At 41.7% G+C, this 17284-nt stretch overlaps 2 protein-coding genes across 2 annotated transcripts; both read right to left on the bottom strand.

Moving 5' to 3' along the window:
• Window positions 1-279: 279 nt before the first annotated feature.
• On the bottom strand, window positions 280-9564 carry zp3d.2 (zona pellucida glycoprotein 3d tandem duplicate 2; the record flags this gene model as incomplete). The annotated part of the gene is made up of 7 exons (XM_083632094.1): window positions 280-556; window positions 6890-6978; window positions 7208-7313; window positions 7848-8022; window positions 8309-8412; window positions 8511-8635; window positions 9106-9564. The coding sequence occupies 7 exons, from the start codon at window positions 9562-9564 to the stop codon at window positions 280-282; spliced, it is 1335 nt and encodes a 444-aa protein (XP_083488220.1).
• A 4151-nt stretch (window positions 9565-13715) lies between these two features.
• On the bottom strand, window positions 13716-15407 carry LOC310772312 (sperm acrosome membrane-associated protein 4-like; the record flags this gene model as incomplete). Its single annotated transcript, XM_083632088.1, has 4 exons — window positions 13716-13768; window positions 13939-14112; window positions 14877-14996; window positions 15356-15407. The coding sequence occupies 4 exons, from the start codon at window positions 15405-15407 to the stop codon at window positions 13716-13718; spliced, it is 399 nt and encodes a 132-aa protein (XP_083488214.1).
• Between the last annotated feature and the right edge of the window lie 1877 nt (window positions 15408-17284).

Here is a 17284-nt window from a genome sequence, read left to right as displayed (position 1 = left end):
AAACTTGCCAGTCGATCTACTTTTCATTTTCTCAAACTGCTTTTCCCTGTTTGCACATTCTTAATGAGAAGTTTGAGACAGGATTGAAACATCCAATAGTAATAATGACCAATACAACTTAAAGGTGTAGTTGCCACAGAATCAAGAGCAACCTTGTTAGAGCAATGATTGTTATAGGAAAAATGCACAAAAAATAACGTACATATAGTTGATTGGTTTGTTTATTAGGAGAGGTGTACCATAACCAAACATGGACTGATGTTATGCCTATCATTAACTTCATTTGTCCAAACCAAAGACATCTTCAAATATCCTGCGAGGCTCAGTGAAACGCTCTTCCTCCACAACAGCAAAGCCCTTCACCCGCCTCTCATCACCTCCTGCCTCCACCCTCTTCACACCTCCACCTCTGATCAGCCAGCCCAGCTCCTTCATCGGACCGGTTACTTTCTGTTGTGAAGTTGTTTTTGTTTCATCCATCTTTGTGGTGGTCGTCATCTTCTTCGTTGTTGTTGCTGTGGTGGTTGTTATGGCCGTTGTTATGACCGTCTTCCTCCTTGGGGTCGTGGGTGGTTTGAATTTATCTATCGTCCACGGTCTGCTGCTAACCACTTTGGTCACTGGAAAATGCAGCATTTTTATACCTAGTATAGAATTGGAAAGTCTCAACTTATTCTGCCAGATACAACAGCAAAAACATGTCATTTGATAGACGTTTTTATCCAAAACGCCCTTCAGTACAGGTGCACACTTGGGTGCTCCTAAGTCCTGCCTCCAGTGGGCTGTACCACGAATGTTGTATAAGAAGATCCAGGATCTGACCTTGATCTGGTTTGGCTAAACCAGATAATTGCCATCTAGCTGGATTCTAGTTAAGTCATACTACGAAGGTAGCTCGCCACTCGTTAAGTGGAACCAGGTTTTTCTAATCAAGCTGAGAGCTCGTGCACATGAAAATGCCCGTGCAAAGAGGCGTGATTTTTAACAACTGCCAATCACAATGGAATATGGACTGCTCCATGCTTTTACAGCGCCAGACACGCCTATTTCCTCATTCATTCAAAGTGCAAATCGTGAAGCTTTACTACTGAAATCCACATTGGATATATATATATTTTTTATAATATTTATTTTTGAGCAGGGATATTATTAGTCTGTTCCCGAATGACTGTCTAAAGTTACCACTTTTATTCACATCAGTAATTTCTTTGAAGAGCGGTTTCTGCCTCCACGTAGGCTATCTACAGCAGCTCAATTGACCCTCTCAATAAACTCAATATAACCTGCATGTCTATTTCCAAAATCCGTAGGCGTTTTTAGACCATTTAGGCTCAATGAATAATTATGATCTCATGATGTGTTTGGTCGCACTGATGGAATAATTCCTATAGACCTTATTCGCTAACCCTGGACGGCACCATATTGTTGACATACCGTCATGCACGCACACAGCGCTGCAGCTGACAACTAGTAACAGCCTTATTGTCGTTTCTGTTCCATTACAAAATAGCGATGGTAATGACGGCAATAAAAAACCCACAGTAGTTGTTTGTATGCTGCCGTTAATGCCTGTAATAAATAAACAAAAGAACGAGGTGAACAAACTTTGCTGTGAGGAGCTGTCAGAAAGTTTCACCTGTCTCTCCCAGCTATCCACACACATCTCCTGTGCTGCGGACATATCCCCAGTCTCGCTCCCTTCACGTCTGTGGATGGTAGAGATAGAAACAAACCACGGGGACTTTATTGCTGTCATTACTACAGCCACGTGTAACGCAGGTCACCATCCGAACACAGTTGGAACGATACAGGTCATGCTAACAGCGGCTAGCTTCCTATAAACACTGCTCCACATAGGCTGTCACTTGAGAGCTGCAGCACTATGTCGACAATATGGCGGCGGTGGGCGTGCCCGTACGTGAGTGACATCAATCGAATAAGGTCTATAGGCTAATAGGTTATCAATAAAAAAATAATGATAACAAAATTAAAAAAGGCTGCTGAACTGAATCGACGCGGTACGTGTGGGCATAGATTTCATCTATAAACTAGAACGACCGCAACGCGGACTTATGCCTCCGCCATTAGTTCATTCTTGAGTCCAAATCACCATTTGAGGCAAATTGGAAGAAATTCCGTCAAGGCGCTCCTGTGATGTTGCATTACAGAGCTTGGAAATTGGGTGTGTGATGTCACAGTGACCTTGAACTTTGACCACCAAAATGTAATCAGTTCATCCTTCAGTCCAAGTGGACGCTTGAGGCAAATTCGAAGAAATTCCATCAAGACATTCCTGAGATATCGCGTTAACAAGCTTGAAAATGGCGTTCGAGAGGTCACAGTGACCTTGACCTTTGATAACCAAAATGGAATCAGTTCATCCTTGCGTCCAAGTCGATGTTTGAGCCAAATCAGAAGAAATTCTATCAAGCCGTTCTTGAGATATTGCGTTAACCAACTTGGGAATGGCATTGGAGAGGTCACAGTGACCTTGACCTTTGATCACCAAAATGTAATCCATTCATCCTTGCGCCCAAGTCGACGTTTGAGCCAAATTGGCAGAAATTCCATCAAGCCGTTCTTGAGATATCGCTTTTACGAACTTGGGAATGGCATTCGTGAGGTGACAGTGACCTTGACCTTTGACCACGAAAATCTAATCAGTTCATCCTTGAGTCCAAGTCGATGTTTGAGGCAAAGTTGATGAAACTCCGTCAAGGCATTTCTGAGATGTTGCGCTAACAAGCTTAAAAATGGCGCTCGAGAGGTCACAGTGACCTTGGCCTTTGACCTTTGACCACCATAATCTAATCAGTTCATCCTTGAGTCCAAGTCGATGTTTGAGGCAAATTTGATGAAATTCCGTCAAGGCATTCGTGAGATATCGCGTTAAGCTGGAAAATGGCATTTGAGAGGTCACAGTGACCTTGACCTTTGACCACCAAAATCGAATCAGTTCATCCTTGAGTCCAAGTCGATGTTTGAGACAAGTTTGATTAAGTTCCGTCAAGGCATTCCTAACAAGCTTGAAAATGGCGTTCGAGAGGTCAGTGACCTTGACCTTTGACCACCAAAATGTAATCAGATCATCCTTGAGTCTAAGTCGATGTTTGAGGCAAATTTGATTAAATTCCGTCAAGGCATTCGTGAGATATCGCGTTAACAAGCTGGAAAATGGGGTTTGAGAGGTCACAGTGACCTTGGCCTTTGACCTTCGACCACCAAAATCGAATCAGTTCATCCTCAAGTCCAAGTCGATGTTTGAGACAAGTTTGATTAAATTCCGTCAAGGCATTCCTGACATATCGCGTTAACAAGCTTGAAAATGGCATTCGAGAGGTCACAGTGACCTTGACCTTTGACCACCAAAGTCTAATCAGATCATCCTTGATTCTAAGTCGATGTTTGAGGCAAATTTGATTAAATTCCGTCAAGGCGTTCCTCAGATATCGCGTTAAACATCGTACGGACGGACAACCCGGATCCATAATGCCTCCGGCCTGGCTATCGCCGGCGGAGACATAAAAATAGCCTATTTTGTGGTCACGTATAGGCTATTGCAGCAGAGTCTCATAGCTCCATATTTCATACAATGACTATGCTGGAAATAATATGAAGTTCAATCACATCATACAGGCCAAAAGCAACACAGTTGTAGCTGCAAAATGCAGGAGTAGCCTAGATATGAATCATCTGTGTGCAGGCGATCCCATATTAAATTGCTTAGATAGTAGTAGGCTATTCTGACATGTATTCATGTCCAACCCAACGTCAGCCTCAGCTCCATTGCGCAAACGGCACCGTGCGCTTTGGAGACGTTTATGTAACCTTTTTATGCCAGTTTAGTGATATTTCTCCACTCACCATTCAGCTGCAATTGATCGGCGGGGTCAAACAACGTATCTACTTGAGCACAAAAATGAATATATAAAAACATATTCCAAAGTGGTAAGTAGGGCTTAATTTAAATGTAGTCTGCAACAAGTGCAAGGCTTCAGCCCTCGATTAATTCAACAGGAGCCATGTTTTTTTTCTTTTCATTTGAATGCAATGTATTTTTCATATGGGGACCATGATTGAATGGTGACTCGCTGTTTCCAGAGAGCTGATTGGTAAGCAGGTGGGTCTTTCATGGGTTTTGATCTTATCACCATAGCAACTTATGCTCTACGGCTAACCTGCTTTGTAGCAGGTTAGCCATAGAGCATAAGTTGCTATGGTGATCTATCTCGGTCAGAAGTTAACTAGCGTCGTGATACGGCAAACCTAGGGTTAAACCTGAAGATACCTCGCTAAGCCACTAATCTTGCTTCGTGGTACACCCCACTGGTAATGATACAGGTTAGATCAGGGGTGGGCAAACAATTTTTTCCAGAGGGCCATACTGACTTACATAAAGTAACCGGAGGGCGACACATTGGACATCATACCTGCCAAACTCTCCTTGATTTTTGTGGGAGTCTCTCTACTTTTAACCCTCTATCCCGCTGTGAATGGTAATTTCTCCTGTTAATCTCCTGATTTCTCCTGTAAATCTCCTGATATCATAGTGATACAAATCAAATGGCTGTAGCAGATGAGATTTATTAACATAATGCTGTCTTTTTTTACTTTTTGGGGGTTGTTTTGTTTTGAGGACGTTGGGGGCCGGATTGAGATGGTCCAGGGGCCGGGGCCGGGGCCGGCCCTGGGGCCGCATTTTGCCCATGTATGGGTTAGATGCACTGAAGGCGGTGTTGATCCTTTGTGTTTTCACTATTACTATTACTGAGTAGATGCAGGAGCACTGACTTACCAGCAGAGGTGGTAGAGTTGCATGTGGAGTCACAGCAGGAGCACACTGACGTCGATCCAGACAGCTCAAACCATCTGAGAACAGCAGTGAGTAAGGCGGCAGCATGAGAACCATTTATTTGGTAACACTTTATAATAATGTTCAGTCCTAAGTCATTTATAAGCCTTTAGTTAATGATGAACTAACCATTTACAAAACATGAATATACATTTGTAGGTGATTAATAAATGTCATGTTAACATATACAACTGTGTTGTAAGTCATCTATAAGTGAAAAGATAATGGTCCGCACACCAAAAGGAGCTCCCGTTAGGTTTCTTTATTTATAAATATGCACACAGCGTTTTTTTTCACTGTGAGTATCCTTTTGATCCAGCACCCAGGCCCAGTGTGGCCAAGCTTTGGATGTGCGTGTCCCTGTCTACCTTTTGCACTGTAAGTCATCTATAAACCTTTAGTAAATGAAGATTTGGCCTCCTAGTCTGAACATGGCCTAAAGGCTTATAAATGATTTACGACTAAACGTGATTATAGTGTTACCATCTATTTTTATTTCATACATCTCAAGAAACATTGAAATACGCATACCACAGAAAACGTATTGCAGAGATGGGGACTTGGATTTGGGACTTGTCTTGGACTTGAGTCACACTTAAGTCACACACACAGTGACTTCAGACTCGACTTGAAACATCCTCAAAGACTTGACTTGGAAGGCTTGGGACTTGTGAACAATCTTCATTTTTACTTTTTTTTGGTGCGTTAACATTAAGGAAATGTCTAATGTCATCCAATCAATGCTGATAGGCTACTGTATGCTAATAGATAAAGGAGTGATGATAATACAGTACATGCTTTGAATTCCTTCGTTTTAGCTGCAGTGTTCTAAGCAAACCCGATGGCATGCAGCAGATGATAGAACGCTCACCCATAAGAGACTTGAGACTTGACTAGGACTTGAGCTCAAAGACTTGAGACTTGACTAGGACTTGCCCCTCAAAGACTTGAGACTTGACTTGGACTTGAGCTCAAAGACTTGAGACTTGACTAGGACTTGCAAAAAATGACTTGTGAGCATCTCGAGAGTGACATGCTGTTCTTGGTATTTCTTATACGTCAGATCGGCAATACGTCATTTTGTAGGCGCCACATGTTCCCGCCCCCTTTTAGGTGGAAAACACAAGCATCTCCCCGTTGACTTCAATGTAAAATAGCACAACCAAAAAAATATATAGAAAAATAACAGAATATATCTCGTTTATTAATTACCCCAAAACACCATGACATGACAATATATTACAACTCGCCTGGCCATAGAATGGGCAAGATACATCGGAATATTACTTTGACCCATCTAAAATCATGTAACTCATGACCCGTCTCTGACCTACTTCCGGTGTCCGCCTTCTCTTCTGTTATTTCCATCAGTCTTTTGTGTTGCTGCCTTCGGCTCTGGTGAAATAAAATCCATCTCCTTGCTCAGCCTTAACATGACGGTGGTTTTCAATTGTTTTGAGAGAGAAAAAGTCCGCTGCTCAGGAACCGCTTGTAGTTGTGTGCTATGTCGGCTCCGCTAGGCCGGAGGCGGGGGTTTGGAGAGGCTGCGGTCTTGCCTGGTGAGTGGCCGCCGGGGTAGTGGCTTCCCTTCTCCCTGTAGCGTAACCCCCGTCCCCCACGCATCGCATGCATGTAAATAACAAATTGATATCCATTCTCCTGGCCGATGGTCTCATTGCCCATGTGGGTCATATAGAGGCAACAGGATTTCATAACCAGTTTAAAAGCTCTGTGTATGGATTTAATTTTAACGTTATACGTTATAGCCTACTTGGGCTATGGTATGGGCGGAGGGCAGATGTGCGGTCGCTATGACGACCAGCTGGGGCTGTAATGTAAATATGTGACATGAGCCACATGATTTTAGATGGGTCAAAGTAATATTTCCGATGTATGGGGGGGAAGGGGGGGGTAGTGCTATTTTACATTTAAGTCAACCAGGAGAGGCTTGTGTTTCCCCCCTAAAAGGAGGCAGGGCCTAATTGCCGATCTGATGTATTCCCAAATTCCCTTGACATAGAAACAACCAGAACTCACCTTCCTGTGTTTGTGTCAAAGTTACAGGACTTGGCTGTAGGAGTGGGGACAGAACTGCCCGCAGACATGGTGCAGTGCATGTAGAGTTGCTGTGGGTGATAAATTTGGCCTCAAGTCAAGACTTTCTTACTATTCCTATTTCACAATCTTTTGAAATTTAAAATTGTATTTAACCTTCACAGCAAAGTTGACAACAAAGAAAGCAGCATGATGGCAATAGAGAGTCTGCACAAAATATGCATAACCCCCAAAATACGGTCTAAATACACTAAATTCACCAAAGTAACTCAGGTTCTAATTTGAGGCATCATTGCTCACCTGGCCTGTCATTCCCTTGAACAGGAATGCATCCACAGTGAATCTCACAGTGTTCCTCTTGTATGGGATGAATCTGGAGCGACGGTCCTTGCTTTCAACCATGCATCTTTATCAGGAGGGAGAAAACAGACATTGATCATATAGGTATGTCATTTTGGTGCGTAGATCCCCCCCCATTTGATCTTTACCAGCACAACAGCAGCTGGTATCGTTTTCACCTCGTGAGTCTGCTGCGTCATGGAAAAATGTAGTCCTGGAGACACCTATTGTAGCGGGAAGTACCACAGAATCCGTTTTGAGTATTTGCAGGTGTTTATATGTCTGTCCGTGGACAGATTCTGTTAGCACGATAGCGTCAAAACCAAGATGCAGTCACAAAACTATGTAGTGGACACTAAAATGAAGGCTGAGTTCAAAAATGGGTGTGATCGGCACAAGGCATCCCCCCCGAGCAAGCCCCCCCAACACACACAGCCCCTGGACCACATTACCACATTAGTTTTATATTAGTCGCATGGCTGGTGTGATCCCATCACAAGATAGTCTCTAGTTGTTAAGTCAGATCAAACCTCTGAGCCTTGCACAGGTCAGGATGACAAAAATGTTCCAGTGCATTTGTGAGCGGGAAATGTTTCATTACCCAAAGTTTTCCACTACTGGGAACTGCGGCACTGAGATGTGCGACCTCTTGAGGGTCGCGTGACAGGAGTGGACATACAGTCTTCCATCTTGGGACATGGATGGAGCCTCAGCCTCGAAGTACATGGGCTTCCCAAGCACAAAGTGATCTGACGGGGAAAGTCTTTCCCACTGAGCTGAAAGGCAGATTATAAAGTCAGACAACAACCAGAGCAGCAGCAGTTTCAAGACTGTCATTTCATGTAGTCAATAGAAATCCAGGGTTCCCACACTTGGACATCAAATTCAATGACTTTTCAATTTGTTTCAAGGGCTTGTTTGGTTGGGAGTCGGGGGAGCTGAGGCAAATGCATGAATTTGGATGTTGTTAAAAAATACACACTACAGTACTGTATAATCCTGAAAATCAGTTAGGAGCAGAGCCTTCAACAATACGATGTGATGTGATTTGGGGTGGTTTACCATTGCGTGGAGTGAGAATGAATTTAACTCTGTTCTTCATTGGATGGAAGATCTTGCGCATCTTTATCTTAGGCATGTAGCCTATTTTGTAGGAGTATTGATATCTGTAAAGTGGAAATACAATCATGTTCATCTTAAAAACACAGAACTTTGTGTGCAATGCTTTCGGTCTAATACGTATTCCAATCCCACGCAGTCTCACCTGTTATAACAACAAGCAACATGCAAGGTGAAGGGTGCTGGCTGTGGAGCTCTTCTGATTGGTCCAAGGAGCCTTGGCGGGTCATATTGAAGTGAGTTTGAATAGACCACCTGGCTGTCGATCAGCTGTTATGAAACAATCAGCAATACATTTGCCCTAACTGGTCGAGTAGGCCAGTCATTGATTTGCTTCTCAACCCTTTTCATATCAAGCACCCCTGATTTGGTCCACAGACCCCCTATTCTGCATTTTGTGTCTCAGACCCAAATCTGAAAATTTGCACAGAATTCCTCCATGACTAGGCTATGTATTGATGTATTTTGTTGTATCACCAAACGGCCATCTTGGTAGGACATTGACAGGTGATTGTAAACAATTAGTGTAACAGGTGATTACAAGCAGACACAGCTCTGCTCCTGCAAGGGCCATATTAAATCATAGGAAATGCATAGGACATCATGGGCCTTAATATGAACTGTAGGTAGAAAGATGACGAAAGTTACCGAATATAATTATAGACTATATAAAATAAGTTAATGCTACTAAATATCTAATTGTTTTAACTTCTTGGGAGAAAACAAAAACAAAAACTTACCATGCGCTGGCTTCCACACAGGCCAAGGTCATATTCAAAATAAAGTGAATATTGTGTAGTTTTATTGGCTTGGCACGTCCCCAGTTTGAGGTGAGAAGCGGATCCACCGGCGCCTAAAAGGCTTTTCTGTACCTCAACCTGCATCATGTTCGCCGCGCACACGGTTTTCACGGACAGGCCGTCATCTGGTGCGGGGGGTGGACCGGCGGTGGGGGGCATTGGCAGCAGGATTTCCCTCACGGTTTGGGGTAAAGGCTCCTCGCCGGTGCCGCTGGTGGGGGAGAAATGCTCCTTCTCCACCAGCGGCAGCCTGGAGTGCAGAAACATGGGGAGCTGCAGGTATGGAGGCGGTAAGGTCTCAACCTGTTTCAGCTGCGTTAAAGACTCAAACCTGGAGTCAGACTTTCCTTCAGTGACCAAAGGGAAAATAGCACAGATTAAAAGATAAACTATGCCCATAACTGTTGACGAAAAGGTAATACGTTTCAAACAATATGCCTATTTTTTAAGCTGGGGAATACACCTAGAATCAAACGCAGGTGCTTCTCATTCAGGCCCAAATTAAGCACCTGGTGGTGCAAAGGAAGCACAGTCAGTCACTATAACCCTTTTCACGGGGGCCATTTTGTGCCGAAAAGGCAGGGTAAACACAGGTGCAAGCAACACACTAATGAGGTTTTCCAAATTCCAATCATGGAAGTTGGAAACCCTCATTAATGTTTTGCTTGCACCTGTGTTTACCCCACCTTTTCGACACAAAATGGCCCCCGTGAAAAGGGTCTATTGGTTCTTGCATGCACAGCAAGAGCCAAAGCAAAAACTCTAAAACAATTTCATTATCAGGTAGTAACCTAGACATCATTTAGCAACAAATGCTAAGGAGTAGGCTATGCTGCAAGATAACTTTGATTACACAGATGTCATGAAAATAAACTCTTTATCCTGCAGCTATGAACCTTTTTTGCCCATATTCATTCAACTATTTATTAGCCTATTGATTGCACATTTTGTATCATGGTTTATTTCAGAGTCAGAAACAACACTGGCAGTGTTTCCCGACTGATAGGCTACATCCTATCACCTCTACAGAGACAAAAGGCTTTAAGGAACTAGTGTGATGAAGTTTAATAAGCTGCCTGTGAGACCATTTACTAATTAAAATGGCAATTACATACGCCTACAAACATTCAAACATGCATTGGATGTGTGCCTGTGTGTGTGCGCAGGTATATCTGCATGTAGCCTATGTGTTGTACATGAAATAGCTATGAAGCCTACTGATCCAATTTAAATCACGGTTTTGTCAGAAACAAACATGCACATCTGCTGTCGAGAAATATCTGACTTTTTTTTATTTAAACACAAAACAAACCAACGAACAAACCAAACATGTGTCAAACAAGCTCTACTGAACTGGAAATCTTGAAACATATTTGTCTGTTTTTAGATGTATATTCTTAATTTATTTAAATGTTTTATAGTGGAGGCTCATGCTTCTGCTGTTTTCTTGTATTGTAGTCCCAGCTGGTTTAGCCCAGTATGGGGTGGATTGCAACAGTTGAACAATTTGTTGACTTCATTTGTTAAGCTCTGTGAGAGACATGGCAAGTTATGTGATTAGCAAACAAATCAAAAAAAAAATCATCAAACTTTGAAAGTGTTACTCTTGTCCCCAGTCTCCCTTGCACATCACTTCACTATGCAAAACAGCATCTCCTCAAATTAAGCCACTAAGCACTAAACTAGCCATGAAAGAAGACAGGCAGAATCCATATTAGTTACCAGAAAGGTGAGTAGAGTATCAGTCTATTATAGTCCAGGCAAAGTAACTCATTTTGGAACCAAAAAACAAACTAATTGTAAAAGAATTTTTTGCAGCTTAGATCATTTCTATGAGGTGTCCAGAACAACATACTAAAAGTCCTAAGAAATCCTAGTTGAGGAAATATGTTTAATTCTCATCAATCCAAGATGTGTGCCAGTAAGGCCAGACAACAATACACCCCAATGGGGCTATTTTTTTCCTTTACTCCTATCAAAATAAAACTTTATACAATGAAAGTATCCATGAAAAGTAAAAATTTTTGTATTACAAGTTTCTTTGAAAATGAATTTGAATATGCAAATGAGCATACTAATCGAATATAGGCTACCCAAAATATACCCGCATAGGAGTAAAGGAAAAAATGAAGCCTATCACAATCAAACCTCACACAGTGAAAGTATACATGAAAAGGAACTTTTTTGTTTTACAAGTTTCTTGGAAAAATCTATTTTAAATATGCAAATGAGCTCAACACTAGGCCTAATTGACTTGTCCAATAAGCCATAAAGTCACAAGTAAAACAGGGGCCAAATAATTAACACATTCATGTCTATTCAGTAAGTTAACCTATGCATAAACAAGATAAATTTGAAGTCACTTGCCACACTTACCTGGGTCACTTGCCACAAAAAGACTTATATTGACCTTAAGAACTGATTGCACAATCTTGCCTCCAGTTGCTTTCTAAATTATTATTTTTTATTTGCGAACAAGCCTAACCAGATAGAAATGTCTAGTTAGAAAGGAGTTGGTGGGAGGTACGGTGGTGCAGTGGTAAGCACTATCGCCTCACAGCTCGAAGGTCGTGGGTTCGATTCCCACCTGGGAGATGTGAACGCTGAAGGAATGCGTGCCCGTCCGCATGTCCTCGAGTGCCCACCGCCCGGGTGGGGTCGTCAAAAGGGCCTTTCTGTGTGGAGTTTGCATGTTCTCCCCGTGCCTCCCGGGGGTTTCCTTCATATAGGAACCCCCTTCACAAAAACATGCAATATCCTGGTTGCTAATGTGGTTCCTCCTCTGGTCGTTAAGGGCGCCTGTTCAGAGGGAGGGGAACTGGTTGGAATAGCGTGAACCTCCCACGTGCTATGTCCTACCGGTGAAGCTTCCTCTGGCAGGTGAAAAGAAGTGGCTGGCTGACTGCCCATGTCTCGGAGGAAGCATGGAGACAGTCTCGGCTCTCCCCAGATCGGCAGAGGATGGAGTAGCAACCAGGATTGAGAAATCAAGTGAGCACTAATGGGGGATAAAATGGGATAAAAAAATCGGGGTGGAAAAAAAGAAAAAAAGAAAGGAGTTGGTAACTTAAAATGTTCCGATTGGGTTTCTAGCCTAGATATTGCTGTTGCTAGCTTCTCATAACACTGCAAAGCTACTTTACAAACGGTGGAAGTCTGATGTGTGGCCCGCCTGGTCTGAAATACTTGCTTACTACAAAAACAGAAGCAGTTTTGGTGTCTGGCAAAATTATTTAAAGAGCTGGAATGTCTGGTTTTTCATCTGTCTTCTGTGTGAGAGTGAATCGTTTAGTTGGTAAGAAAGAATGACTTCTGCCTGTTATCTCGTAATCTTACCAACAATACCAATTATTTGTAAATCTACCAGCCCAAAATGTAATCTCACCACGTTACTAATAACTAAGATGGCTATTCTGACTTTCTGTCATGTCATTAGGTTAGGCTTGTTCGCAAATAAAAAATAATAATTTAGAAAGCAACTGGAGGCAAGATTGTGCAATCAATTCTTAAGGTCAATATAAGTCTTTTTGTGGCAAGTGACCCATGTAAGTGTGGCAAGTGACTTCAAATTTATCTTGTTTATGCATAGGTTAACTTACTGAATAGACATGAATGTGTTAGTTATTTGGCCCCTGTTTTACTTGTGACTTTATGGCTTATTGGACAAGTCAATTAGGCCTAGTGTTGAGCTCATTTGCATATTTAAAATAGATTTTTCCAAGAAACTTGTAAAAACAAAAAAAAAGTTCCTTTTCATGTATACTTTCACTGTGTGAGGTTTGATTGTCATAGGCTTCATTTTTTCCTTTACTCCTATGTGGGTATATTTTGGGTAGCCTATATTCGATTAGTGTATAGCTCATTTGCATATTCAAATTAATTTTCAAAGAAACTTGTAATACAAAAAATGTTACTTTTCATGGATACTTTCATTGTATAAAGTTTTATTTTGATAGGAGTAAAGGAAAAAAATAGCCCCATTGGGGTGTATTGTTGTCTGGCCTTACTGGCACACATCTTGGATTGATGAGAATTAAACATATTTCCTCAACTAGGATTTCTTAGGACTTTTAGTATGTTGTTCTGGACACCTCATAGAAATGATCTAAGCTGCAAAAAATTATTTTACAATTAGTTTGTCGTAAAACGCTACTTTGCCTGGACTATTAGAGCAGTGGTTCTCAACTGATCTTGGCTCACGACCCACATTTTTTCTTTGTCATTAAATTTCAGATTTTTATTTATTTATTTATTTTATACTGCATGGGATTAGCATAACATGGGCATGCCATAGAACCAATTCTCATTCAGATATCTTGAGGTAAGGTCAAGGGTTTGAAAATGGCTATGCCAGTTTTTCCCTCACCAAAATGTAGCCTAACTTTGGAGCATTATTTAGCCTTTCCAGCAAGGTAGCATGACATGCTGGGTGCCTTATGTCTTCTCATTTCAGGGGATACCAGTTTATTCAATTTGACTTAAAAAACTGGGCCTGCAACAGTCTCAAGGAGTAGAAGACCCTTTTTTTCATGCACACGTCCGTGACCGATTCAAAACGGCCCCACGACCCACTTTTGGGTCCTGACCCACCAGTTGAGAACCGCTGTATTAGAGTACAGAAGAGACAAATCCATTACACAATGTGTTGCAGCTTGTCAACTATAATTAGCAAACACACTGCAAAACCCCAGATGTAAGCCTCTCTTCCAATTTAAGCCTTGATATTTTGTGATCACCAAATTGAGTATGAAACAAGGAGTGTGAGCAGTATGCCAGTCCAGTAGGGGGCAGTAGGTGTTGAAGCTCCATTGCCTGTATTGCATAGGTGTGTGTTGCAGCATTCATTGGTGAAGGTGAAGTTGAGTCCCATGGCGAACTTTTCTCCGGTGATGCCACACAGGACGGGCAGGACACAGCTCTTCTCATACAACACCACACGGAAGCTTCCTGAAACCAATCAATAAGATTTTCCAAATTGCATATGGTTACCATATTTTTGTTTATATTAAAAACCTTAAAGTGAGATAAACCGGCAATTAGAAATATAGACTAGTATTTGTGCCATGAAACTTAATTAACTTCCTGGGGCACACCCGATCAGATTTGTTTGATTTTGGTTTAACTTCCGACAATAGACCCTTTTCACAGCCACAATCTTGTGTCTAAAAGGCACTGTAAACACAGGTGCAACCAACTCACTAATAGGGCCCCAGCACTGGAACCACTAAATGGACTGGAAACCCTAATTCATTTTTTGGTACACCTGTGTTTATCCTGCCTTTGAGACACAAAATGGCTGCAGTGAAAAGGGTCTATGGAAAGGCTTTGAATCACTCCCAGGATTTAGGATTTCATTTAAGATTAATATTTTACTGTTTTGAAGATGACCTTCAATCAAACAAACAGAAAATAATATATACTGCAATTTAATGACTTCTGTATGCAGTGCTTTATAATTTACTTTGATAGCCTACATTTATTGAGGAGGTATTTCTAATGTATTTTGTAGTTTTTCCCCCGCTCTCTCACACACACACACACACACACACACACACACACACACACACACACACACACACACACACACACGAAACAAGCCACCAAAACACAACTGACCCAGCTACACATCCTCCCTCCACCCTCACACAGCTCCATCTGTGCCTATCAGTCTTCTCAGTTCTTTTTCCTGTGAGGCGGGCAGGCGGCCTCACCTTTCTGACCCACAGCCTTGCTGGACAGGCAGAGCTGGCCCGGGGGACACGACATGGGGAATCTGATGCAGTCCAGAGGTGAGATGGCGGGGAACACGCAGGTGTAACAGAACAGGGGGACTGAAGGACAGAGAGATTGATTATAACCAGAAAATAACTTTGAGAAGTTTAGCTTTGCAGTGGAGCAGGAGTGATATTAGGATTTCTCTCCAAAATGTGATCTGTTTTGGAAGACAAAACTGTACCAAAAGTTCACTGCTCAATATTTAAAAACACCAAAGATCACACCCTCTAAAATGTTACGAATTGGTAATGGCCTCAAAAAACAATTGTATTATTATTAACATTATTTTTATGGCAAAGCATTGCTGCAGAGGCAATACAAAATGTGCATTATGTATATTGTCTCACAGACACACACACACACACACACACACACACACACACACACACACACACACACACACACGTTCACTTACCCACAGCTGGAAGTAAACAGAGGAAAAGCAAGGGGCAAACCAGCTTGGACATCACAGACGGTTTTTGTCTCAATAAATGGAGAGAAACCCGTCTGGCAGCTTGCTTCTTCTGCTCTTCCAGTCCTTTTAGCTCGTTTTTAGACAAAAGCTGCTGTCTGCATCTTGGACAGAAGAAACCTCACGTCTTTTCCACTTTAACTCCTTTCCCAATAATCCTTATCAGCTTTAGCCAAGCTTGCTCTCTCCCCAGGCAGTCGGCTGCAGAGATATGATGGCAAATCTGCAGTTTCTCTTGATAACATGTTAATTAACTCCAAGAACCTCCCACCCCGACACTTCTGATTCAATTAGGAGCTATTAGCTTCCCAGTGATAACACTGAAGTTACGCATCTGCCCAGGCTAACTAGCCTGCAGGGAATAGTCCCATGCAAACATGCCATTTAACAGAATCAACTCTTAATAGGGCTTTGTAAGGAAACAATGCTCCATATGAATTCAATCTATATTAAACTATTTTTTTTACGCCTGTTTATATAACACTTCCATAGCCTGAAAGGACGTGCCGTGTGCCCTGTACAGAAGTAAAGCAGGAGCAGGCTAATTAAATCATCTGTTATTTCTTAATGAAAGACGTGAAGTTTGGTGGGACGGCTGTCAAGTGATCTGCAGTCTCATGACTATCCAACTGAATAAGAGGAAGAAATAAGGAGCTTTTCCCTCAGCAACAGTGAAGGGAAGACATATTTGTGAACACTAGCTTAATAGCTACCTTCCAAATCTTCTTTCTTCCTCCTGCACTAGGCACTTCACCACTTAAGTGTAGCACTTAAGAGAGAGTAGAGTAGCCTTTCGTATTGTATTTATGTATTGTTATCATGTAACCTGATGAATGTACTGTAAGGTGTAGTATTTTCTTTTAGCACTGACATGCTGCATGTACATCCTGTCTGTGTTTTGCTGTAATTTGATGTCTGTAATGTTGTGGTATCTCTTGCGATGACACGTTACATGTGTATCAGTTTGTGCGTTGAATGAATGTAATGAATGATTGTTTGATATTTATTGGGGACTACGGATGTAATCTAGCATTAGCTAACTCTGGCATATTTACCGGTACATGTTTTCGTACAGTATATAGAGGCTTCTATATTTCTGAACATGTCCATTAATGTGCATTGTCCCGTCACAATAAACCAATAAAGTAAAGTAATATAGTTCACAGGTACAAATAGTTTGTGAAGCACTGTTGACTGTTTTTAAGTTGAAAGGTTATAGTTAAGTTTAAAAAATGAAACAGAAGCAAAGGTAGAGCAGGTAAGAGGAACTGATTCATTCACATTATGAATGAACTTACACAGCCCCTTCTCATAGGCATATTTTTGGGTCATGTACAGATACTCTGGTTAGACCTGGGTCAAAGAGATCAATCTTAGCATTTCTTTGAACTGCAACAGAAGGATGTGATTTAGGTACGTTGTCAAGTACGAAAAAGTAAAGGCCAATTACAGCTACTTTCAAAAACATTCTGGCATTCTTATATAATTCTGTGGCAAAACCTGCCCTTTTGGTACCTGAGGTGACTGTAAGTCATTAACAGAATTTGTTGATACTATTTGACCAGGAGATTTCACAAGAAGAGTCTTACACATAGATTTGAACTTATAACATTTAGTTTGAGCTTTAATAAAACTATAGTGTTTGGTGGTCTCCACAGGAAAATAAACATTCAATTTGGAATGGATTGTGACATGGTCAAAATAAACTTTTGCAGTTCAGTGCAGGAAGTTGACGCAGCTGATCATCTTTTTAGCCCATACTATTGCAGCTCAGTAATCTTGCACCGACCCTTTCACACATCGAATATTTCACATCACACTTAACTGGAGTGGCTCTACTTGCATGCAGACTCTACAAAACACAAGTCGATG

The sequence above is a fragment of the Poromitra crassiceps genome (assembly GCF_964638095.1).
Source record: "Poromitra crassiceps genome assembly, chromosome: 1".
Lineage (NCBI taxonomy): Eukaryota > Metazoa > Chordata > Actinopteri > Beryciformes > Melamphaidae > Poromitra > Poromitra crassiceps.
The sequence above is the reverse complement of the archived record's forward strand: the minus strand, read 5'-3'. Positions and strand labels throughout refer to the sequence as shown.